This window comes from Carcharhinus amblyrhynchos, chromosome 7, assembly GCF_965287045.1.
Source record: "Carcharhinus amblyrhynchos chromosome 7, sCarAmb.v2.hapA, whole genome shotgun sequence".
Classification (NCBI taxonomy): domain Eukaryota; kingdom Metazoa; phylum Chordata; class Chondrichthyes; order Carcharhiniformes; family Carcharhinidae; genus Carcharhinus; species Carcharhinus amblyrhynchos.
Genome location: NC_137330.1, coordinates 7926776 through 7952663, shown reverse-complemented (window position 1 = coordinate 7952663; position 25888 = coordinate 7926776). Strand labels below are relative to the sequence as shown.

The window sequence follows — 25888 nt, the reverse complement described above, 5'->3', positions numbered from 1 at the left end:
AGAGGGCGCCTCCAGCTGACTGCCAAGTACACATCACAGGCCCTACTACAATTGAGCCCTCCACACTTTATCACCTACACGATGTTAATTGACAGGGCTTCTAAAGGCCACCTCCAGGAAGATCATGACCAATGCTGCACCATGGCACTTCCAGGATGTTGACTTGATTGAGGCTGATAGTGAACTCTTACAGTTCAGGAGACCATTCAGCCCATTGTGTCTGATTGGCTCCCCAATTGAGCAATTAAGTTGGTGCCATTCTCTTGTTTTCTCCCCATAACCCTGAACATTCTTCTTTTTCAAATAACTGCCTGATTGCCATTTGAAGGCCTTGATTTACCTGCCTTCACCACACACACACGCAATGCACTTCCAATCCTGACCGGCCTGGACAGAGGGGGGAGTGGGGGCCGGGGGGCAAGGGGGAGGGGAGTGGGGCAAGGATACTGAGTGTGATGGAAGGTTAGTGCAGCAAGAATAGAGAGTATGTGGTGACGGAAGAAGAGAGCAGCAAGGATACAATAAGTGCGAGTGGGAAGCACTGAGCACCGAGGATACATAGTGTTGAGAGGGAAGGAGGGCAGCAAGAATACAGATTTCGTGAAGAGGGAAGGATTGAACAGCAAGAAGAGCGAGTGTGCTGATAGGATAGGAGAGAGTAGCGATGATATAAAGAATGCAGAGAGAGAGAAAGATCAAGCAATGAGGATACAATACAGAATCCCCACAGTGCAGGAGGCAGTCATTAGGCCCATTGAGACAACAATTGCATCCAGGCCCCATCTCTGCAATCCCACATATTTACACCACTAATTTCTTTAATATACGCATCCTGGGACATGACAGGCAGTTTAGCATGGCCAATCCACCTAACCTGTACATCTTTGGACTGTGGGAGGAAACCCGCAAAGGCACTGGGAGAACATGCAAACTCCACACAGTGACCCAAGTCGAGAATCGAACCTGGATCCCTGGTGCTAACCGCAGTGCTGCATTCAGCTGTCAAGTCCCTGGAGGATCTTATGTGCTAATAAGCTCATCTTTCACTCTTCTAAACTCCAATTGATAAAGGCCTGTTAAACCCTCCTCAAGATAAACCCTTCATCGCAGGAATCAGTCGAATGAACAGTGGCTAGCACCAGGTGCAATTCCAATTTTGAATGGATGTCTGTGTGGAGTTTGTGTGCTCTCCAAGTGGTTTCCTCCAACAGTTCAAAGATGTGTAAGTTTGGTGGATTATCCACGTTAAATTGTCCTGTACTGTCCAAAGATGTGTAGGTTAGGTGGTTTAGCCATGGTAAATACATAAAGTTACGGGAATAAGGCAGAGGGGAGGACTTTAGAGGGATGGTCTTTCGATGAGTCAGTGCGGACTTGATAGGCTTCTTTCAGCACTGCATGGATTCTATTAACCTCTAATGCAATTATATCCTAAGTAAGGGAACTAAAATTGTACATAGTATTCCAGGTGCAGTCTCCCTAAGATCCTATGCATTAGTCTGAATTTACTCTTCTTCAGAGCTCTGTAATGTGAACTCTGTTTCTCCCTCCAGATGCTCCAGACCAGCTGTGTTTTTCCAGCATTTTCCATTTTATTTCAGATTTCCAGCATCTACAATGTTTTACTTTTATTTTACCTAGTTAGTAATGTGCATGTGTACAGAATATATACAATGGAAATATTAGAGTAATTTCAGGGATAAAAATGAACCATTCCTCAGTTATATTCACTGACCTGAAATAGATTGGCATAAGGGCAGTTCACTTCAATGCATAACATTAATTTTGTTGTGTTTTACAATTAAAGCAAAATACTGCAGATGCTAAACTAATGGGCCCTAACGAAGGGTCAACCTGACTTGGTTCTTTCTCTGCAGATGCTATCAGACCTACTGAGATTTTCCAGCATTTTCTGTTGTTTTGGGAGATCTGTGTATTCCTTGATCTTTTGATCTGTGACTCAGAGTGGTATGGTATTGGCATGTATTGATTGCCCCGCACATTGTTAGCTAAAAGAGAGACCTATTTGGAAAAGGAGGAGGAGGAGGAGGAAAACTGAGTGTAAGGGACACTTCCATTGGCAGATGAGCAGATCAGTTGCCCATCTGTCTGAAAAACATGATACAGGATGCAAGATAGTGAGCTCTTAGCTTATCAATTATCTTTCCACGATGAACAACAACAGGACACTTAATCAAATTTTAAAACAAAGTATGTTCAAACTCTGAAGCCAGTGACATTATGCTTTGGTGCACCAGTAGTGCAAACCCAGAGACAGGAGATACCAATTTTATCCCTCTTGCTGTTGTGCTCTAGATCCTAGTCTTGTTATTTGTGAAAAATCAAGCAGGCAATTGTTCAAAAGCCCTTGAAGCACTTCAATTAACCTTTGAAGTTGAAAATCTTTTCCACTTAATACGACATTAAGATTCCTTTTCAAACTCTGTGCCTTTTAAAAATGTTATTCCAATTACACTGCTCTGCAAAAAATTGTACTTCAAATTATTTTTGCACTGTGAAATTATGAGCATAAATGGCAAATGCTGAGTATTTGGCTCAGTTTACATCTGATGGTTGGCTTTATTATGATCTGAAAACTGAGAGGGGTGTAGACTTACCGCAGGATGAAAGACATTGATAGCATGAACTGCAGCTCTGCCTTTCTGTTTATTTCCAAACACCAAGTCAATCCAATTGCAAATAGTTTGCGAAACGTGATCTGACTCCAAGGCTTGACGGTGAATCAGAATGAAGAGCCGAGGGTCATTGCGAGCCCAAGGTGGAAGGTTTACATGATTTACTCTTTCTCCGTTCTGCCGCATTCCAAAGTCAAAACCTGAAAGCAGGGCCTAGTTTACAACAGGTGCCATTCTTTGAATAACTAATCTCAGGAGAGAAACAGTGATCCATTTATTCAAAGCATAAAGTACCATTTGGAAAAGGCAAAATGTTTCCAATATAAACAATAAACTGATTAAATTACTTTTGACAAAACAATTATAACTTGCATTTAGGTAACACTTTTAACATAGTCCCAACACAATTCACCGAAGAGTAATTGAGCGTAATGTGGCATTGTGCACACAAGATGTAAGGACAGATGACCAAAAGTTTGGTCAAAGAATAGGCTTAAGGAGGGACAGGAAGAGAGGTTTAGGGAGGCAATTCGAGCATGGGGGCATTGAATCTCTGACAAAGAGTCAGCCAGATTTGAAACATTAGCTCTGTTCCCTCTACAAAGACGCTTTCAGATTTTCCAGCATTTTCTGTTTTTGGTTCAGATTCCAGCATCCGTAACATTTTGTTTTTATCTCTGCCAAAGTTGAAGGAATGGCCACCAATGGGGGAGCAAAGGACGATGGGTATATGCAAACAATCATAACTGGAGATACACAGAGTGGTCAAAAGGCAGTAGGCCTGAAGGAATTTTTAAAAATTGCCAAGTTAAGTGGGGCTGTTGGGTGGTGCAGTGGGGATTTGAAAATTTGGAAATGGAAGCATTATGGGACTGGAAGCCAATGTGTTTACAATATTATTGAAAATCATAGAATTGCTCGGCAGCTCAGTTGGTAGAGCATGAGGCTCAATCTCAGGATTGTGGGTTCGAGCCCCACGTTGGGCATTACTGATTGTAGGCAGCAAGTTGGCACAGTGGGCAGCACTGCTGCCTCAGTGCCAGGGACCTGGGTCACTGGCTGTGTGGAGTTTTGCACATTCTCCCTCCAGGTGCTCTGGTTTTCTCCCACAGTTCAAAGACGTGTGGGTTAGGTGGATTGGCTATGCTAAATTGATCCTAGTGTCAGGAGATTAGCAGGGTAAATGTGTGGGGTTACAGGAATAGGTCCTGCGTAGGATTGTAGTCAGTGCAGGTGTAATGGGCCGAATGGCCTCCTTCTGCACTGTAGAGGTTCTATGAGAATGGTAGAGGTTGACAGCAGGGAAGACCATAAAGGATTTGGCCCATTGGGTCTGCTCCATCTTTCAACAAGATGACTGATTTGATATAATAATCCTCAACTCCATTTTCCCACCTTAACCCATAATGTCCTCACTGATTAAAAATGTCAATCACAGCCTGGAACATACTTAACGACCCAGCCTCCACAGCTCTCTGCATTAAAGAATTCCACAGATACATTACCCTCAAAGAAATTCCTCCTCATCTCTGTGGTTAAATGTTATCCACAGCATGCTATCATCATGGTAAAACATTTAAACATGCAAGCTTTGCCAGATTGTCCTGACCATCAACACATTTTGTCCAAGTAGTTTTGTTTCTGAAATGTACCTGCATAATTTGGCTTGTGGGTCCTCGTGCTGACTAGAAACTGAACAAGCGATGTGAACATTGCACAATGAGAAAACATTCTAACATTAAAGTGAGGGCTATCAATTTTGCGTTCATTTCCTCAAATACTATAGCTGTAATGTGAAATATGCATTTGTAATGGGCTTACCTTCTCTATTGACTAAGAACTCTGGAAGGTAAAAAAATTCTGGAATGAGCTCCTTCACATCAGTCATGGATTCATACGAGGATAGGCGCCAGGTAGTGTTCATAGAGTGAAATGTTCGATCTGGGATATCAAAACTTTGATCTAAACACAGAGAACATAATTCAGGATGAATGTTAAAGACTTGCACTTACACCATCTTAAAGTGCTTTACAGACAATAAAGTAATTCTTAATTGTAGTCACTACTGTAAGGTAGAAAACATGGAAGCTATTCCAACCAACAGAAATAGGAACATAAGAAAATAGGACTAGGCCATTTGGCTCCTTGAGCCTGCTCCTCCGTGGCTGATTTGATTATGGCTTTAACTCCACTTCATAGAATCATAGGATCCCTACAGTGCAGAAGGAGGCCGTTCAGCCCATTAAGTCTGCACTGACCCCACAACCCCACCCAGGCCCTATCCTCGTAACCCCCACATATTTACCCTGCTAATCCCCCCTGACAATTTAGCATGGCCAATCAATTAACCTGCACATCTTTGGACTTTGACTGCCCTCTATAGCCCTCGAATTGCTTTGTTGATCAAACAGAGCCTTGAATATATTCGATGACATAGCCTCCACTGTTCCCTGGGGAAGAGGATTCCAAAGACTAATGGCCTACAAAAAAAACCCTTCTAATCTTTCTTGAGTGGGATATGCCTTATTTTTAAACCCATCGTTTTAGATTTCCCCACAATGGAAAATATCCCCTCAGTATCCAGCCTGTCAAGCTCCCTTCAGAATCTTAATTGTTTTAATAAGATCACCTCTCATTTTGCTAATGAACATAATAATAATGTGATAATGATCAATTAACCTGTTATTGTGAGGTTGATTAAGGGATAAATATTGGCAAGAACACTGGGGATAACTCCTTGATCTTCAAAACAGCACTATAGGATCTTTTGCATTTACTCAGCAGGCAAATGGGGTCCTGGTTTAACACCTCATCCGAAAGATGGCACCGCTGACACGGCAGGGTTCCCTCGGTATTGCACGGAATGCATCCTTGATTTTGTGCCCAGAATCAGATAGAATACTCCAGGTGAGGCTTAACCAGTGATTTGTAACGGTTTAGCATGTATTCTATTCCATTATTTTTAAAGCCAAAGATTCCAAATGCTTCTTTAATAGCCTTCTCATCATGCTTTGAGATTTGTGTATGTGGACCCCTAAATCTCTGTTACTACATCTCCTAAAATATTGTACCATTTAGTTTAGATAGAATCTCCCCATTCTTCCAAAGTGTATTACTTTATATTTCTATAAACTTTGATCACTTCAGGAACTAATTTAGATTTTAATTCTAGGCCTGAAGACTTTATAGAATCATTCAGATGAAACCGTTAACAAATAGCCCGTGTATAATTTTTTAATTGTACAGACTTTTGGCAACTTAATATTTTGAATGATTGTATGGATGTAAAGCTCTAAAAGACAAAGCAAAGGATGATGTATATTTTTACAACCAACATTGCTAGATAATTTAGAAACAGAGTATGTAAAATTGTCTAATTAATCATCTCATTAATGTTGTCAAGGTCCATGATACACACATACATACTTCAAATTATTTTATAATACTTAGAGTTTTCAAATATTAATATGCAACATTAGCCCGCATGTTGTTATTTCCTTTTAAGCGTTTAGCAAATCCTACATTGCAGCAATTAAGATGAACATTAACCATTTATGATTTAATGGATCTTACCTTGATAAGCCAGAAACATTTTGGTGAATGGTGGCATTCTAACTAGGAAGTGCAAGACTGTTCCACTATTTGAGTAATGAGACCCATAGTGATATGGCTGTACAGGTGGCATCGGATCATCTTCTTGAGCCCCTTTACGATATTCCTCCTCCAAATACTAACATGAAAAAAAATCACATTTGCTTAGTTATTGGGTGATCACTGAGGCGGTTAGTGAACAGAAAGCAGATTGATTAAAGTGTGATAGCAGATGATAAACAAGTGCCAAAGAATCATGTGGAATGAGTGCGTGCACACCATACTAGGTACGTGCCATGTGCCACAATGGTCAGGGCACCAACCTGAAATTGACCGTCTATGAAAATCTGGGAGTGGGGCACTGACAATAACCCCAGTTGAAACCCAACTATAAAACTGGTTACAGAGTAAACAGTCAGTAAGTACCCTGAAAAAAAAACAAATCAACCATCTTTTAAAGGAACCACTTGAAGTTACAAGCAAAAAGCCAAGTACAATATTTTTTACTGAGCTGAAAGTAGAGAACATAAATAGGAGCAAGAGTAAATCATACAGTCCTTTCAGCCTGCTCACCATTCAATAAGATCATTGCTGATCTTCAAACTCAATTCCAATTTCTCACCCGATCCCCATATCCCTTGAAGCTCTGAGTTCAAAAATCTCAATTTTAGAGTCCAATTGATCTCAGCCTTGAATTTATTGAATGTTTTGAATGGCTCTCGGGGATAGAGAATTACAAATATTCACAACCCTCTGAACGGGGATCTCCCTCAGTATTTTGGCCCTAAACATCAAACCCTTGACTTGAAATTATGGTCCCTAGTTCTAGACTTTCCAGCCAAGCAAAGAACCTCTCAGAAGCTTATGTTTCAAATAGATCACCTCTTATTCTTCTAACTATACAGGTTGATCCCGCTCAATCTCATCTCGTATGACAATCTTCGCATCCAACAAAGTCAATACCCTCACCTTCCTCACAACCTACATTCGCAAACTTGAATACTTGATCCCTTCATCCAAGTCAATAATATAGATAGCTGTGGTATTAATAGTGAATCTTGCAGCATTCCACTATTAATATCATGCCATCCTGAAAACAATATGTCTATTCCCATTCTCAGATTTGTTGTGTCCTTTAACTTATCCTCAACTCTATCAGCCCTAACCTTATTAAAAATGCCTTTTGAAAGTCCAAATATGTGACACATATTGGTTCCCCCTTGTCTATCCTGTTAACTACATCCTCAAACAAATGAAGCACTCAGTAGTGCACGCACCTTCACCACGCCACGTTAACTCAACTTTAAACCATATTAGAACATTTACACACTCAGATGATCTTTTCATAGAATTATTACAGCATAGAAGTAGGCCATTCAGCCCATTTTTTTGTTCCATGATCAGGTGGTGACAATCCACAATATTCTAAAACAAGCAACGACATTCCAAATTTTAAAATACCAATAGATCAGCCATGATCTCACTGAATGGCGGAGCAGGCCTGAGGGACCAGAAAGCCTAATCCTGCTCCTAGTTCTTATGTTTCTTATGTAATTTGCCTTGTTAGCAGATCCTTTTTTAAAAAAATTCCAGGAATGGGATCTGTATCTTTGTCAGAAAAACTGATCAGTTCTTTCTTGGGCCTGTGTACCAGGTTTCATAATTGAGATCCGTCCATTAGTTTTTAACATCTATTGTTTACAGACAGATTACGAACAGGGTCAAGAACATTACCTCCCTCCATTTTCACTTGCAGAGGTAGAAACTATAATCATTTTTGAAGTGCACAAGCATTTCCCTGATGGATGGTCAACTAATTGCTTGTGTTTTCTCTTTCCCTTCCCTTTTGAACACCAATCTTATTTATCACACCCCTGCCCCCATGAGCCATGTCTGACACCATGATAGTTGTTCATTGTTTATCACTACCATACTTGAGTGGAACATGGACCTATTAGCCACAGGCACTTCCTCCAGCCTCCTAAGGCAAGTAAAATATATGGACGACCTGGTTTGTGCACCCCAATCCTGGCCCAATAATTAGACCAATAATTTAATTAGCAAATAGATACACAACAGTATTTTAGCTTAAAATGTTTCTGTAATCATCATAAAGGATTGTGGAGGATAGATTCACCCAACTGCTTTTGTCAAGCATTTTGCTGTAAACCTTTTGTATTTTTGCTGATTTAAGAGTTGAAGCACTCAATAAACATTTCAAATCCAAAGTCTTTTTTTCTTGTGTTTATAATGTATCTGGATTTTGTAATGGTATCTGCAAAAGTGGTTTAACATGAAGTGCAAGATTCAACACCAATTTCAAATCCAATCACTGGGCACACATATAATGGACAATGAAATGGAAAATGGTGACATCAATTTTATATTCCTTCACAGGATGTGAGCTTCACCAGCAAGGCCAGCATTTGTTGGTCATCTTTAAGTTCCTTGCAAAGAAAGTGAGTCCCATTCTTGAACCTCTGTAGGGGGCAAACAAGTTGATCCTTCAAACTTGGGTCTGCATTCCAATCCAGTTTAAATTAATAGGATATATGATTACCCTAAAGGTCTTTTAGGAAATTAAGTTGAGGGGGTCTCAGCTGGAAAATGGAAGTAAAAGACATCAAGGGTACAGCAGCTGTGAGCTGCACCTAGTTTACAGAATTCCTACAGTGCAGGAGGCCATTTGCCCCATCGAGTCTGCACCAATTCTCCGAAAGAACATTCTGAGGCCCACTCCCAGCCTCTCCCCTGTATCCCTGTAATCCCATACATCATGGCCAATCTAATTAATCTGCACATCCTTGGATGCTAAGGGGCAATTTTAGTATGGCCAGTCCACCTACATCTGACCAGGAGTACTTGATGAATGCCAAAGGGGGCCTAAAATGCTGAAGCATATTTCTCAGCATCAACTATCCTCACCATTAAAAAAAAATCAATAATAATTCTCAATATAACAATGAAAAGATTATGCAATTTATTTTAATAATTTACCTTATAGTTATCCACATATCGATCTTCCTTTTCTTTGGATTGTACAGCTATCGGTTTCAGAAGATTTCTGAAAATTGTGAAACACATTTCATGCAGATTAGAAAAAGATCTCGAAGATGAAGTTAAATTATCTTAATATACATTTGGCAATTTCCAAACACAGCAAATTCTTGATTCTCCTGCCCCATGATACCATGGGGAGGAGGAATAAATCAAGACACTATCTCAGCCCACTAAGAATTACCCAGTATCACTACTACATTCAGTACTGACACTGGAATAAATCTCATTGTACGTCGTCAAATTTGACAAAAGGGCCAAGATATTCTAAAAAGAACACAACACACAAGAAATAAAAGTAGGAGTTGGCCACCAGGCCCTTCGAACCTGCCCTAACATTCAGTATGATCATGGCTGATCTATACCGGCCTCAACTTCTTTTCCGTGCCATTTCCCCATAGCCCTCTATTCCTCAATCTATCAAATATTTATCCACCTCCACTTTGAATACTTCTAACGATCCACCTCCACCATCGTCTGAGGCAGCGAATTCCAGAGATTCACCACCCTCTGTAAGAAGAAATTTGCACACACCTCAGTTTTATATGATTGGCTCTTTATCTTGTACCTGTGTTCCTTTATTCAAGACTTCCCCCCAAGTGAAAACATCTCACCATCTACCCTGTCAAGTCCCCTCAGGATTTTATGTTTGAATTAGGTCACCCCTCTCTCATCTAAAATTTCAAGAAGTACAGACACAGACTATTTAGTCTCTCTTGGTAGGACAACCCCTTCATCCCAGGAAGTAGCCTGGTGATATCCTTTGGACTGCTCCAAGGAGACCAAAACTGTATACAGTACTCCATGTGAGGCCTCACTAACACCCTGTACAATTGCAGCAAAACCTCCCTATTTTTAAACTCCAATTCCTTTGCAATTTACCTTCTTAACTCTTTGGTAGACCTGCCTGCTAGCTTTTTGTGATTCATAGAATACCCTGTTTGCCTTTAGCTGCCTGAGTTTCTCTCAGACACTAACCCTTGTGATTGGGATTTTTGTAAGTTCTACCGCATTATTTGAAATCAGTCCATCTGATATCTTAGGGATATTTGCAATATCTTCCGCGATGGAGACTGATGTTAAAAAAAACTTAACGGAAAATACAGAAATAGCAGATATGCAGCCTTGTTCAGTAGAGGTCCTACATTTACCTTAGCTGCCTGCTTTCTGTTTACATATCCACAGAAACTCCTTCTGCTTATTTTTATGTCGATTGCAAGTTTTCTCTCAAAATTCATTTTCTCCCTTCTATGAGCTTTTTAGTCTTTTGCTGCTGGACACTAAAAACCTCCCAGTCCTCCGGTCTTTCGCGATCCCTTGTCACTTTGTATATCCTGCTTTTCAATCCCTGACCTTCTGTGTTAACCATGGGTCTTGTCTCTTACGGAATCCCTCTGTTCGATTGGGATAAACTTCTGCTGAGCATTATGGATGAGCTGTTTGAATATCTGACACTGCTCAGCTACTAACCTTACCTTGTTTACCCAGTTCACTGTACACAACTCCTCCCTCATACCATTATAATTGTCCTTAAGTTGAAAACACTGGTTATGAGCATACGGCTTTCACCCTCAAACTGTATCTGGAATTCTATCATACTGCGGTCACTACCCCCTAGGATATCCTTAACCTTAAGATCTCTCATTAATCCTTCTTCATTACACAAAACCAAATCTAAAATAGCCTGTTCCTGGTTAGAGCAATGCACAGCTCTGAAAAGCAATCCCTGATGGACTCTACAAATTCTTTTTCTACACTACCCTTTGGTTTGTCCAATTAATATGCAGATAATTACAGTTCCTCTCAAATATGCCCTTGAAATATCCCCATTTATGTTCTGAGAAGTCAAACTTCTCTAAAAGACTACTCCCATCCTTGTCTTCCTTACCTTGCTATTGATGATTTCAACACAAACCTACAGCATTATCAACTGTCTTTATATCATGACTCAGCATTGCTCTGAAACCTTCCTATATTAACAACGCTACCCTACCTCTCTTCCCCTTTGGCCTGTTGTTTTGGAACATTGTACATCTTGGATGTTGAGCATCCCGTTCTGGTCACCCTGCAACCATGTTTCTGTAATTCTTAATACGTCATTCTCATCTGTTGTAATTTGTGCTTACTGCATGTAAAATTCAAACTTTACCTGTAAATAGCTGGTTCATTTAAGTCGATGGTTTCACTAGAATAGTCACTCAGTACGAAAGGTAAAACAGGATACTGCATGAGATCATTGAAGGAGCGGCCTGCATGTTTGTTCAAATGGGTCAAATACTCAAAATTGGTTATCTGCCCTGAGCACCACAGCTGAGTCAGAGCTGAAATGTTCCCATACTCCAATAGATTTGGGAGACTGGAAGTGAGGATGTTGTGATGAACATCATCCCGAACCTATATGGGAAGAGGAGACCGAATTAACTGCACAACCAACCAATTAATAAACATAGCAACTGTTGACAGCTTTAGAAACTGGTCAGTATGCAACACAACATCATTCAGGTATGTTCGATCTGTAAACACTTATAAATAATTCAGATGAAGCATCAACAATGTTAGCAATCATTTGGAAGTCACAATTTTGAAAAACTCATGATAAAATCATCCAGCTGACAAGTTGAGGGAGGGACTATTATCCTCTGTTGAGTGAAAATTGATAAATATTTGCAGCAGAGGTGAATACAGGTCTATGCGGAAAATGCAGGACAGAGGAATTAGTTTAAATTGTTCCAGCAAAGAACTGACACAGCTGCGATGCAACCAAAGGCCTCTTCCTGTGCTGTAAACTTCTACAACTCTTTATATTTTGAGAGCTGATTTCAGTAGGGGTACAAGTTCTGTATGCACGTCTATTTCAAAATTGCGGATTGTCGGCTGTTAGCTGATTATTAGTATTCTGTGAGTTCAGTGTTCACGATGAATGGAAAATTCTAAAGTTGGCCAAATTCTTTCAGGACCATGAGACGTACTGTGCACACTCCTCCATACTTGTAATGGAGACTAGCGTTTTCCAGGTGTCCTATTGGATTCTCATGATTCAGAAGGTATGTACTGGCATGCAACAGCCGCGTGGCACTTTGGCAGCAAGAGTCAGCAGGATTAGAGCCTTTGAAAGATTCCATGTATTTTTTTTGTTTATAGTTTAGTTGGACTTCATAATCTTCTGAAACTAATCATCAAATTCCTTAAGGCTACCAACAGATGCTGATCTAGCCACCAAGCTTTTGATCAGCAGTTTCATGTGGTGAGGAATATCTGGTTGTAGAGCTTCAGCCAATGAGGTTGAATGGTATTTTATTGGTTAGTAATCTTGCTTATTTCTAATGTCCTGACAGAATTCTAATTTACTGGAAAAATGAGTGACTGAGCCATGTAGGTCAGAAAGGTGACAGGTTCAATCCCTGAGTTTACTGGTATCAATTCTGGCAATATATCTTTCAATAAATCTTTCAATAAGTGGGGGGTTTTATTCGTAGACACACAGGGTAGAATAGGTGTAGGGTGATGCGGCGGCGCGGGCTTGTTGGGCCGAAGGGCCTGTTTCCCGTGCTGGTTTGTTCTTTGTTCTTTAATATTGCACTACTGACTTTAAAACTCTAAATTAGAGGGAAAATCAGCCAGGGTTCTTTCATCTCATTTCTGTTCACTGTCTCCTGAAAGAGGTTCACAAGTGGCCACTACAAGATCACGATTGTGTTTAGGTATGATGCTTGAAGCAGTCAAATAGCCTGATGTTTACTATAAAGGCAGACATTTCAACAGCCAGTTGAGTGAGACAACGAAAGTACTTTTCCTGGTAGAACATCATCTCAGCTAAGAGTCACTATCTCATAGAAAATACAGGACAGTGAGGAGGTGAATGTTGAGGAAATGCCACTGGTGTTCCATCATGTCTCTCATTTCTAAAATGAATCTAGTACCTTTATATTGTCAAATGCCAGAAGAAGAGTTCTGCCATTGGTTAGGAAGATTTCCAAGGCATTGTCACGCAGTTGCCACCATCGCTTGTGAACTTCTTTAATTTCTTCATACGTCCAGGAGAATGAAGCTGGCTCTGTTTCCACTGCAGTGCTCTGTAAAACAGTTTGATAGGTAGAAATTGTAATGTTTCAGAAATACAGAGTAAGAAAGAAAGAACTTGCACTTAAATGGATCATTCAATTTCTTCAGGGTGTTTTCAAATACTTTATGGCCAACAAATTAGGAAAACAAGAACACAAAAACATATTGAATATTTTATGTTCTCCTGAATATCATCTGAAAACAGCATTTGTGAGAACGAAGCACTCCTTTAGTATTACACTGAAGTGTCAGCTTTAGAGTATGTGCTGAAGTCTGTTGAGGTTCAAACTCTCAGTTAGAGGGAGGAATACCATACAATCACAGCCATTTTGACTCTTGGGATCACTTCTCACTTGCAAAATTGAATTACTACATATTTCTCTTGGTAAAGTCACCAAATATTTTTGGAAAACCCTGTGCACTTGACTTTACTTACATTTTGTTTAAACAATAAGAATGTTATCATATACACAAAATCCCACTTCAGCAACATGGCACACAAAAAGTGTGTGTTCACTTATACACATGACATTGGAATAGTTTGGAATCCCATTGTACAATGAATCTAACAGACTTATTCTTAAAAATTCAATTGTACTTACAGGATGTTCGAAGGCATCAGCAGCATTATCCTCAACAAAATACATTCCCGACTCCCCTGGAAGGCGAGAAATTTCCATTAATTTCCCCATGTGACTTGAACCTAAATATTTTTCTTAGGTCACAGCTCTTGTGACCTAAGAAAAACTTGTGAAAAATCCACCATTTTTACTAACCTAAAAGGAGTTCCCCAAGTGTTTCTCGTGATGGGGCAACATTGGTACATTTGCGAATGAATCTAGCAAGAAAACAAAACATTAGTATCAGTGAGGTAAACATCACTCTCAGTAATTGCAAAATACTTGATCTCTTTTCCTCTTCCATTAGAAAATTATCTGGATCCACACATTTTTGGGCATATGCTTGGAGGGAAAATTTGCAGGGCAGTAGGAAAGCAGTAGAGAAGTAACTGGAAAGATACTCTCCTTCAAAAATGCTTGGCCTAATTAGTTTCTTCGATTCTGAGAGATTTGTCTCTTGCCGTCCTAACTACGAAGCGGCTAACGAAATTTGGCATGTCTGCTACGACTCTCACTAACTTTTACAGATGCACCATAGAAAGTATTCTTTCCGGATGTATCACAGCTTGGTATGGCTCCTGCTCTGACCAAGACAGCAAAAAACTACAAAGGGTCGTAAAGGTCAGTCCATCACACAAACCAGTCCACTGACTCTGTCCACAATTTCTACTGCCTTGGAAAAGCAGCCAGCATAATCAAGGACCCCACACACCCTGGACATTCTCTCTTCCACCTTCTTCCATTGGGAAAAAGATACAAAAGTCTGAGGTCACATACCAACTGACTCAAGAACAACTTCTTCTCTGCTGCCATCAGATTTTTGAAAGGACCTACCTTATATTAAGTTGATCTTTCCCTACACCCTAGCTATGCCTCTAATACTACATTCTGCACCCTGTCCTTTCCTTCTCTCCTATGTATTCTATTAATGGTATGCTTTGCCTGAATAGCACGCAATGAACAATACTGCATCCCACTACATGACAATAAATTGACTTTATAAATTAATAAAATCAAATCAAATCAGGTAAGTGACCAATATTCATATTGTAAATGCAACCATTGTATGGCTACACTGGGTACAGAAATGCTAATAGATAAAATTATGTGGTGCTCTCTTCTGTTACCAACATTTATTTTGTTAACTCGAGAAGCAAAACTGAGAACTAAGCTTATGGCAATCCGGAATCCACTTGCCAATGATAAAGCTAACTTATATTTTTAAGAAAGGTCAGTACAAATGTATTAATTTGTATTATTCCCAGCAACTAAGGCAGATCAAATGAACACGTTTAAACAAGAATAATTTAGGTAGTCATTACTTAGTCATGGTCAGGTAATGAAGTTACCTGATAGGTTCACTTGTTGCTTTATCCTTTACAGTTGATGAGAAAGAAGAATGAGATTTATCTTCAAACAAAAACGACAAAGGTGGCTTCAGCGGTTCTGCAACAAACAAAACAAAGACTGAAAATAATCCAATCAGAGTGAAGTGTCAGAAAATATTCAGAGTTTGTTCCATCTTTTTACCCTCTGGTTTCTGCCGGTCTGTGAGCAGGTATTTATTAGGTATGGTCAAATAACATCTTTGTAAACGTCGCCTCTCTCTGTTGGGACCTTCCGTAGGATCCAGTTGCCATGAAGTTGGGTAAGACACAGGATCATACCATATTGCCCTAGAAATCAATTTATTAGAAAGATTATTCATAAAAAGTCAGGTACATATAAGTTCAAATGTTGTATAACTTTTTAGGTTATTCTTTATTTCACCAGAAATGACAGTTATCCCTAATTAGACATAAATCTGGAATCAACCATCCATATCAGCTCTAACCTTCTGAGAAGCTATTTTATTACACTGCATTTAATAAGTACTCTGGCACACAGAGATACAAATCAACCACTAACATTTACTGTGCTGACAAGAGTATGTGGCCAGAACATTGGTTTTTGTGCTAATCCTAACTATGATATGTTACCTTCTATAAAACATGAGGACAAACATGGCTCCACAAGTAGACAGAAATTAACCAGAATACAATGTTCAGTTGCAGTAGTCACCTAACCGTTGTTCTATGCTACACCAATTTTTCACTGAAGTATTCAATAGGTTACTTGTTTTGTCACTAGATGGCAATCTATTCCATGTGTTACCAAGTGGTTCATCCTTAAGCTAAACATTTTCTGAGAAAGAAAAATAAAAACTTGGATTAATATACTGCCTTTTACAATCTCAGGACATCCGAAAGTGATGCAGTGTGATAAAGTACTTTTGAAGTGTTGTTATTGTATGCCAACTATGCAAAGCAAACTCCCACAAACAGCAATGTGATAATGACCAAATATTCCGTTTTTGTAATGTTGATTGAGGGATATATAGGTCAGGACAGTGAGAACTCCTCTGCCCGTCTTCAATATAGTGCCATGAGATCTTTTCTATCCACTTCAGAGAAAAGGCAAGGCTTCAGTTTAACATTTTACCCAACAGTGCAGCATTTCCTCAATATTGTACTGGCACGTCAGCTAGATTTTTGTGCTCAATTTTGGCAGATGGACTTGAATCCACCACTTTAACTCAGAAGTCAGAATGCTACCAGCTGAGCCACATTTTGTGTATGCTTTCCATTCTTATTCTGCACAAATTATGTACATTCCAACCTATATTTATCCTTCTGACTTAAAGTATTTTCATACAGATAAGGGAAGGGTTATGGGGAGAGAGCGGGAAAGTGGAACCGATCCACGTCAGGTCAGCCATGATCTTATTGAATGGCGGGGCAGGCTCGAAGGGCTAGATGGCCTACTCCTGCTCCTATTTCTTATGTTCTTATAATGTATCTTTACTTTTCTCCCTCCAATTATAATAGTGATTTGACCTCCATTGCCTTTATTCAGAGCTCATGCTTCTTTGCCTTTTCAAACTTTAGTTTTATTTCAATGTTTTTTCTGTAAATGCATTGACAACGCTTAAATGGAGTGCTCATCAAAGCTTCAAGGGTCACTATCCCAGCCATTTCTTGAATCTTTCTTTCAGTCTTGGTTCAGTCGTATCACTCCTGTCTTTGCAGTTCAGTTCCCATGTTCGAGACTTGAGATGATGATGTCAGGCAGCAGTACTGAGGGAATGCAGCCTTGTCAAAGATATCATTTTTTGGATGAGATGAGCAATTATAAAAGGTTTCAGTAGTCAGGAGTGCACTCTTTGTTCCCTTAGCAAGCTTGCATGCATTCCAGCTGACCCTGGTGACTTATCAGCTTTAAGCACATCCAGTCTACCAAATACCTCTTCTTTCTGGTTGTCAAATAGGAGGCAGAGAGTGGGGGTCAATGGGTGCTATTCGGATTGGCGGTTGGTGACTAGTGGGGTGCCCCAGGGGTCGGTGCTGGGGCCTCAGCTATTTACCATTTATATAGATGATCTGGAGGAGGGAACCGAGTGTAGGGTGTCGAAATTTGCTGATGACACCAAGATTGGGGGAAAGGCAAATTGTGCGGAGGGTGTGGAGAGTCTGCAGAAGGATCTAGATAGGCTGGGCGAATGGGCCAGGAAATGGCAAATGGAATTTAATGTTGGCAAGTGTGAGGTGGTCCACTTTGGTAGGAAGAATGGTAGGAAGGACTATTACTTACGTGGCGAAAAACTGCAGCAGGCGACGGTGCAGAGGGACCTCGGGGTCCTTGTGCATGAGTCGCAAAAACCCAGCCTGCAGGTGCAGCAGGTGGTCAGGAAGGCAAATGGGATGCTGGCCTTCATAGCGAAGGGGATTGAATATAAAAGTAGGGAGGTCTTGCTGCAGCTGTATAGGGCATTGGTGAGGCCGCAGCTGGAGTACTGTGTGCAGTTTTGGGCGCCGCACCTGCGCAAGGATATTTTGGCCTTGGAGGGAGTGCAGAGGAGGTTTACTAGGCTGATACCGGAGTTGAGGGGGTTGAGCTATGAGGAGAGGCTGAATAAACTAGGCTTGTACTCGTTAGAGTTTAGAAGAATGAGGGGAGATCTCATTGAGACGTATAAGATGATGAATGGGATGGATAGGATAGAGGTGGAAAGACTCTTCCCGCTCAAAAAAGACAGTAGGACTAGGGGGCACAGCCTCAAGATAAAGGGGGGGCGGTTCAGAACGGAGTTGAGGAGGAACTTCTTCACTCAAAGGGTGGTGAATCTCTGGAATTCTCTGCCTGTTGAAGTGGTGGAGGCTGCCTCGCTAAATATTTTTAAGAAGCGGGTTGATGGGTTTTTGATAAGAGAAGGGATTAAGGGTTATGGGGAGAGGGCGGGAAAGTGGAACTGAGCCACGACAGATCAGCCATGATCTTATTGAATGGCGGGGCAGGCTCGAGGGGCCAGATGGCCTACTTCTGCTCCTATTTCTTATGTTCTTATGTTCTTATGTTCTCAAGCTGCATTCACCTGCAAGTTCCTCTAAGTCACACACCATTCAGATATGGAAATATTTCACTGTTCCTTCACTATTTTGGGAACAAAATCCTGGAGCTCACTCCTTAAGAACACGGCAGATGTATCTACACCACATGGACTGCAAAGGCTCACTGCAGCTTATAACTACCTTCTCAAAGGGAATTAAGAATGGACAATAAATTCCAAGAACCAATCTAAAAAATAAATGTCCAGGTTGCAACGTACTTCAATTGTTCATCCTCGGAATCTCATGCTACAACCACTTGCGTGCTTGACAAAACCATTTGGTGCTAACAAAAAAATTCACAAGTTCATAAAAATTCCCATTTACTCAGCTATGTTCACTACGTGGCAGAAAGAAGCAAAATTGTTGCTCAATACCCAGCAAGAAGTTCACATTAAGAAAGTAAAGCAAAAATAATATTTCATGGTATTACTAATTTTAAACAAAAAAAATACTGATGTTATGGGGGCAGTTGAATTTTTAAGAATGCAGTATGGGGGCTCAGAAGCAAAAGGATTAATAACCCCTAAGCCAAAGGATAGAAAGCAGAAAGTAACGGTTGATTAAAAACACTGATTCAGCCTTTATAAATTAAGCGATGGATCCAATCCAGCTTACTATGTCATTCATCACATTTAGATTGGACTGCACCACCTGTTTTATAAGTCCCAAAGGAAAGCAACATTCCAGCTGACTGCCAAGCTGAATTGTGAGTTTTAACGGTCAAAACATGGATAAATATACAAGAGTTTCTCATTGTCAGTTTCAGATGAAGATCAGAGATAACAAATGTTTCATAACATGGGGGGGAAAAATGCTGGGTATCTGGTTAAGCTTTTATCCCAAGGTTTTCTTGAGGTACCGAGGGCTTTATTTTTGTGGCGAACAATGGTTTTCTTAAACAGATCTGTATAACCGCGGCACAGTAGGGCAGTGATGGTACTGCAGCCTCACAACGCCAAGGACCCAGGTTCGATTCCCGGCTTGGGTCATTGCCCGTGTGCAGTCCACACATTCTCCCCCATATCTGCATGAGTTTCCTCCAGGTGCTCCAGTTTCCTCCCACAGTCCAAAAGACGTGTTAGTTTTAGGTGCATTGGCTGTGCTAAATTCTTCCTTAATGTACCCGAACAGATGCCGGAGTGTGGCGACTAGGGGATTTTCACAGTAGCTTTATTGCAGTATGAACACAAGACTACTTGGGACACTAATAAATAAACTTTAACTTTAAAACTTTCTCATCTTAAACATACAATCTTGGGCATATTGTGGATAAGAAATATGTTTCAGAACTAGCTGGAATAGTTCCTTTTAATGCTGAAGGAATTTCCTTCATGTACTCCTTGCCCTGCAATCAGTGAAATGCCATCAAACTGACTTTTATTAAACTAGGAATTCTTTTAATTGTATTTCTGGGGCTTACCTGTCATGTGTGAGCTGCTGAACAAGTTCTTGCCAGTGCCTGCTAGCACTTAAATCTACCTTGTACATTCCCCGGATGTGCTGAATCACTTTTTTCCTCTCCATGCCCTGATGCAGGGAGATATTCTGAGTGATTTCAGCTGCTATTTTAGAAATATCTTTTGACTTCATATCCAATCTTTGAAGGAGGCTAAAAAACAGGAAAATAGTTTCTAAACTGCATTTAAATAACTAATCATCATTTATAATCTTCGATAAATAATAGCAACATCTTATTTAACCAAGCATTGCTGAGCCTGATCCTGCTTTCACCCATCACCCATATTGGTACATTTTCTTTAAGCAGGTAGGTATCAGTCAACACTGACCATAAACCATTCACTTAATTCAATTTATTTGCTTTTTCGTCAAGTTTAATTCCCCTTTAAACAACAATGATAGGAAGGTTTTTTTTGCTTTTAATACTATCCCTAAATATATGCACCTATCATTAAGTAGCTTATAAAATGTTACATAACATTTCAAACTTTAATTTAAAATTAAAATCAGCTCCAGTGGATATAGCCTACAATTCCCATCAGAATGATACATGGTATACCAAGTGTTGCATCTTTGTCATCATATCCTTTATCTATTCTACAATGGGGAGTCCAAAACTGCAGAACAATATCCCAGCTGTGGTCTAATTCAGAGTCATCCATAGAATCATCACCATCCCTTGTTTTTCCACTCAGCTCTGCTAGGAACAGAAACCCAAACCTATTAGCCAACTTGTGTCTTTCCTACATGGAGTTCTGATTCTAAATATTCACCCAGTCCACCAACAATTTTACTGTTCAGGATATATTTCCATTCCCCATTATTTTTCCACAATATGTATTTTTTTAAAACATGGTCTTACTGCATTTTACACATATCTGCACCATTCTCCATTCTTTCCATTTACTGCATTTTCTATTTTCTCTCACACTTTGCCATCCTGTCTAATTTCCTGCTATTTACTGTTCCTTCTTTTCCCAACTCCCACATGCTGGTGTTACCTTTGATATCCAGCTAATTAAATTTGTGAGATCTTTGTTACAGTTGCCTCTGGCTACATTTTCTGACTATATCACCTACACTGGAATCAATTATGCAAACCAAATGTTCAAGAAGTCTGAATTAACAAGGGCACAACTCAGCCTGTGACTGAGCTATTTTCAAATATACGGAACTGACAAAACCTAAAGCCAGCAGTAACTCAGCCAAAAATGCTAAGACTGGTGAACTTGCATAATATCCTGAAAAAGAACTACTGGAATACAGTAACAATGCATTGCTGTGCCAATTCTATACAAATAGATAGTGTGCTTGGATGGACTTCACAAATCCCAATTGGGTAAGCGAGTCATTGGTCTTTCAAGAGAGAAACACTGGAGGGTGAGTCAAGCTAGAATGTTTCACATGGTTCTCTCATCCCTGGACCTCTCCCATTTATCTTCCAGATGCTGCATTTGGTAATAACTAAGTGTGACCTCAGCTTTGAAATATATATCAATGACATTCTACTTCTCAGGCATCTTGTTGCTCCACTAGTTCCTGGTCACTACCTCATTAATTTGGAATTCATCTTAAAATCCTTCAAAAGTTTTATCTCAACTCGATGTGAGTAATCACTCATTGCGGATCTCACTCTGCTCCTACAGTCCTTGAGTTCTGATTGATTGATAATTTGTCTTCACTCCACCAGAGGCACTAAGTCCAGCTATTCAAAATTCTCTTCCTCAATCTCTTTACTTCACAGGCATTTGGTCTTTCACAAATCACAGTGAAACTTACCACAAGAATGTATCTAGTTGCCCTTAAGCCTCCAAAGTGCTTCTCATGATAGAGGGATTGTAAAAATGAACATTGTAGTTGACATTCTTCAGGTGAAATTTTGTCACTATGCAATAAGTGGTTTGCTATATAAGAGCTCTCCGGTACATTGCTTCAAAGCAACACTCTAATTTGAACTGTCATAACCAAGGACAAGAGTTCTATTTTTGCTTTCTTTTTAAAAAATGATTTATCCTCACTTTATTGCTGCTATTGAATCTGTTAGTTGACCAATAAGACAGAGAAAGATGGCTGGCTAACACTGCAACTACTAGCAATACGGCTTTATATTAGTGGCTAGGATATGTGGAAGATTACAATGCTTGTGAGGACTTTCCTGTTCCCCTTCCTCAGTGGTGACCCTTGGGTCAGCCCTCCTGCTCCATGACATTTAGTTGCCGCTCCAATATGCATCCAAGCCACTGCTATTTTACCTCTGCTGAGAAGTTGTCATTTTCTTCTCCCAAGCAGCTTTATTTGCACATTCTTCATTCTCATATTTGGTTTGCTCCTGAAGGACACAAGCACATATTATTCACATATTAGTATTGGTATGCATATTTCCAATTCATCTAATTAGAAAACAAATATTGATTTTGAAAGTATCATAGTCTTAGGCCTACATGCTCAGATACAAGACTTTCCTATTTGTCATAAACCACTTTCACTGATATAAAGCTACTATTAAAATCAAATATTCCTCCACATGATGATTCACACTGAAAACACTGATGGCTCTCAAAGTTGAAATAAAATGTAACCACAGAATAAAACAATTGAATTTTGTTCAAATCATTTAATTTTCTTGGCTAATTTTCTCTCAACTCTTTGTTGGAGTTAAGTTCTGGTATCTCAGTGAGGTGGCCATTATTCCTATTGAAGGTGAACACTGGACTGTCATTTAACCATAGAATGCAAGGCAACTAAGACTGATCTAACCTTTGTTTCATATTCAGACAGGCACACTTCTTATTAGGTATGACTGGATACACCCATAGCCTTTTTCTCAATATTAGTAAGTTCTGGAGGATGGCTGAACTAGAACCACAGAATAGAGATGATGTGGGCCAGTGCGAGGGGTGAGGATTCCTCATCAATACACGTTGGTAGAGTGCTGAGCACATCTGACGTCTAATTAACGTTTCTTTGTCACATTCCTGCTCAATGGTAACTCTCTTGGTTTATCAGATTATCATGCTATTCTCTGCCATCATGCTGTATGTACCATTTATATCTGCCTTATCATCTTTGTTACTAGTTCCATTATTTGGGCTTGTACCATCATCCCTTTTGTTACTGAGTCACTCTGGCCTTCTAGCATTGACAGTACCTTTGCAACATTGTTTGAAACAGATTCTCCAAAGGGAGGGCAGAATAGCTCAGAAGCAATTGATAAATAGAAGGCTAATTGCAGTGGAGTTCGGTTTTGGTATGTTTTTTATGTTTAATAGTTGGGAAGAATTGATGCAAAGAGGAACAAGCTACGGTCTCTCCAAATTGAGTTTTCTGTTGGTACCTTTGAACAGACCCTGAAATTGAAGCAGGTCTTTAAGCAGAGGTTCTGTTACTGTGTGTGTGTGTGTGTGTGTGTGTGTGTGTGTGTGTGTGAGTGAGAGAGAGAGAGAGAGAGAGAGAGAGGGAGAGAGAGAGAGAGAGTGAGTGAGAGAGAGAGTGAACAAGCTGGAAATGACAGAACACTGAAGGTGGGATGAGCAAGTACTGTGGATTGAACAAACTCCATTGCTGCTATTTCAGTGGTGCCAGAGCCCACCAGTCTGTTTAAAGGAGTTGGAGAAGTGCCATCAGAACTTCAATAACCCAACTGAGCTTGTAGATGTGCATCTTGTCAAGGGTTACTGTGTCTGGGGACTCTGACAGGATTACAGCTGCTGGTAAATGCGACTCAATGGCTGGAATGTTTGGATGGAAAGTGAGATCTCCTGCAAAGGGTTGATTTGGAAAGACTATGAAAGTACCTACAGTACTATATTTGTGTAGGAAATCATGTCAGTGCTTGTAACTTCTGTTTAATCGAAAATTTAAAGTTAAATCTCTTTTTATTTAAGATGTCCTTCAGCTATGAATTAATAGTTTTGTTGATTTTAGTTCATTTGCTACAGAGTTTTAACTAAGTCAACTCTTGTTCAGTAGCTTTTTCCTCTGTGCGGGATTCCTTTATTTTTATTTGGTGCTATGGGGATTGCTAACTTACAATATAATTAAAATTAAGTTTGCCTCCGATCAGTCTGAATATTGCCTCCATACCTCTTTGATGGCTTTAATAAGATCTGGTTTGGGTGGAGCACCAAGTGGAATGCACTTATATCCACAAAGTTTTAAAGAGTTGAAGAAGTTCCCTGCTGCAGATTGCTGTTCATTGGTCAAGGTTTCCATATGGTCGTGCATCAATTCGTACAAGTACAGTGCCAGCTTGGGTCCATGCTGTGGATAAACAGAACAGGTAGCTCACCATTTAAAGCTGCTTCATCTGATCACAACAAAGAGCTCCATTAAGGCTATTTTTTCAGTAATATATTTAAACTATTTTCAAATATCAGTATCCTCGAAAGGAATGTTAAAGGAAGTGAAAATTTATCTTCCAAAAACCTACTGAAAACAGTCACATAATGAAATGGTATGGCATGGTAGCACAGCAGTTAGCACTGCTGCCTCACAACGCTAGAGACCCGGTTCGATTCCCAGCTTGGGTCACTGTCTGTGTGAAGTTTGCACGTTCTCTCCATGTTCACGTGGGGTTCCTCTGGATGCTCTGATTTCATCCCACAATTGACCTGAAAAGATGCCAGACTGTGGCGACTAGGGGAATTTAACAGTAACTTCATTGCAGTGTTAATGTAAGCCTTGTGACTAATAAATAAATAAAAATGATTAACACATTGGAATAGTACACAGTTTTATTGATATGCTTCAGTGCAACATTCTGCAGATACTTGGAGGTTTTCATGGCAACTCTCTTACCTCCAGAGGTTGACCAAGACATTCTCGCAGAATCTCCTGATGGCTTGGTTCATAAACTATTTCTAAAGCCATTTTCCTCTCTTCTAGTGGACGGGCAGGGCACAGAATGTGAACAAGCAATCGCCCCAACTGGGACCGGAATGTCTCTCTGCAGGACCAAAGCATACGTTTCCACTGCTGCCGCGGGGGACTATTTCTGCCTGCACCCTAAACCAATACATATATACATCAGTGAGTGATTGAGAGAAGAACAAGCTTCCAAACTGCTTGAATCAGACCAAAAAAACACGTCTTAAAACATTGTGAATGTCATCCAAAGTCAGTTTGTGCACGGAAGGAAAATCAAGCAAATTTTGCTGTTGTCTAATGCATGATATTCCAACAGAGGCTCAAAAGAAATCTTGGTTTAACCTTCTACAAAACACATAGCTCCCATATGACAACAAGTGTACATAGGCATTATTAGCCCCAGGTTATCCAAACAGTCATGTTATTGATGAAGACAAGAAACAGAATTGGATTAAGCAAGCCTTCCCATTGGATTCTTGATAAGAATGATTCATCAAGGGCTCGTATTTGCACTGTTAGTCAAAGTACTGCACTGTGCATTAACTCACCAGACACACAATTAAGTCAGTTTGTCAATGAGGTGGCATATGCTAGTCTTATCAGTACTGTCAGTAATGAGGACTAAACCTCTAACTTTATGTTTGGGCTTTAAAAGAATTTCTGCACATCTGGGTCAGAATTTTATGGTTTACCCAAGGGCTGTTCAACAGGTTGGGGAGCTATAAAAGTCTTTGGATGACCTTCCTACCACCCACTGCCTGCCCAACCATTTTAAAATGTTCTACTCCATCCTTAAAAGTTACAAAGCCTATACTCAATGGACTGGGCAAACCAAAATCCACTTCTTGCTTGCTCCAAAAACCAAATTCAAAATCTAACTGAATCCAATTTAAGGTCCCCACATGAGAGACAAACAAGATCCAAGCTGACAAGATGAGGCATGGCTGACAGCTCTCTGAGATGAGACTTTGTGAGGGATGGATGCAGGACAGTTGGTATTGGCACTTTGCCTGCTGATTTTTCAGGTGGAAAATCCTGCCTTGATGCTTGATAAAAACAATTTCATATTCCAAATCAACTAATAACCAGGAAATATCGTTCATCAGTAGTAGTAACATTTTTGCACAACTTGCACTGAAATTTCACCAGTGCTTGAATATACTTAGTCCAT

The 25888-nt window shown here is 40.0% G+C and overlaps 1 protein-coding gene across 3 annotated transcripts in view; it reads right to left on the bottom strand.

Annotated features, from left to right (window-relative positions):
- lyst (lysosomal trafficking regulator) overlaps positions 1 to 25888 on the bottom strand; it is a 285139-nt gene that overhangs the window by 24123 nt on the left and 235128 nt on the right. For all 3 annotated transcript variants that reach the window (XM_080191874.1, XM_080191876.1, XM_080191875.1), the window contains 14 exons: positions 24649 to 24855; positions 23935 to 24111; positions 22104 to 22180; positions 19814 to 20002; positions 15497 to 15642; positions 15316 to 15412; positions 14123 to 14184; positions 13949 to 14004; positions 13205 to 13357; positions 11434 to 11678; positions 9225 to 9291; positions 6210 to 6366; positions 4458 to 4598; positions 2619 to 2836 (listed from right to left, as the gene is read on the bottom strand). In XM_080191874.1, coding sequence (XP_080048000.1) covers positions 2619 to 2836; positions 4458 to 4598; positions 6210 to 6366; positions 9225 to 9291; positions 11434 to 11678; positions 13205 to 13357; positions 13949 to 14004; positions 14123 to 14184; positions 15316 to 15412; positions 15497 to 15642; positions 19814 to 20002; positions 22104 to 22180; positions 23935 to 24111; positions 24649 to 24855 — 1992 coding nt within the window. The remainder of the gene's footprint in view (positions 1 to 2618; positions 2837 to 4457; positions 4599 to 6209; positions 6367 to 9224; positions 9292 to 11433; positions 11679 to 13204; positions 13358 to 13948; positions 14005 to 14122; positions 14185 to 15315; positions 15413 to 15496; positions 15643 to 19813; positions 20003 to 22103; positions 22181 to 23934; positions 24112 to 24648; positions 24856 to 25888) is intronic.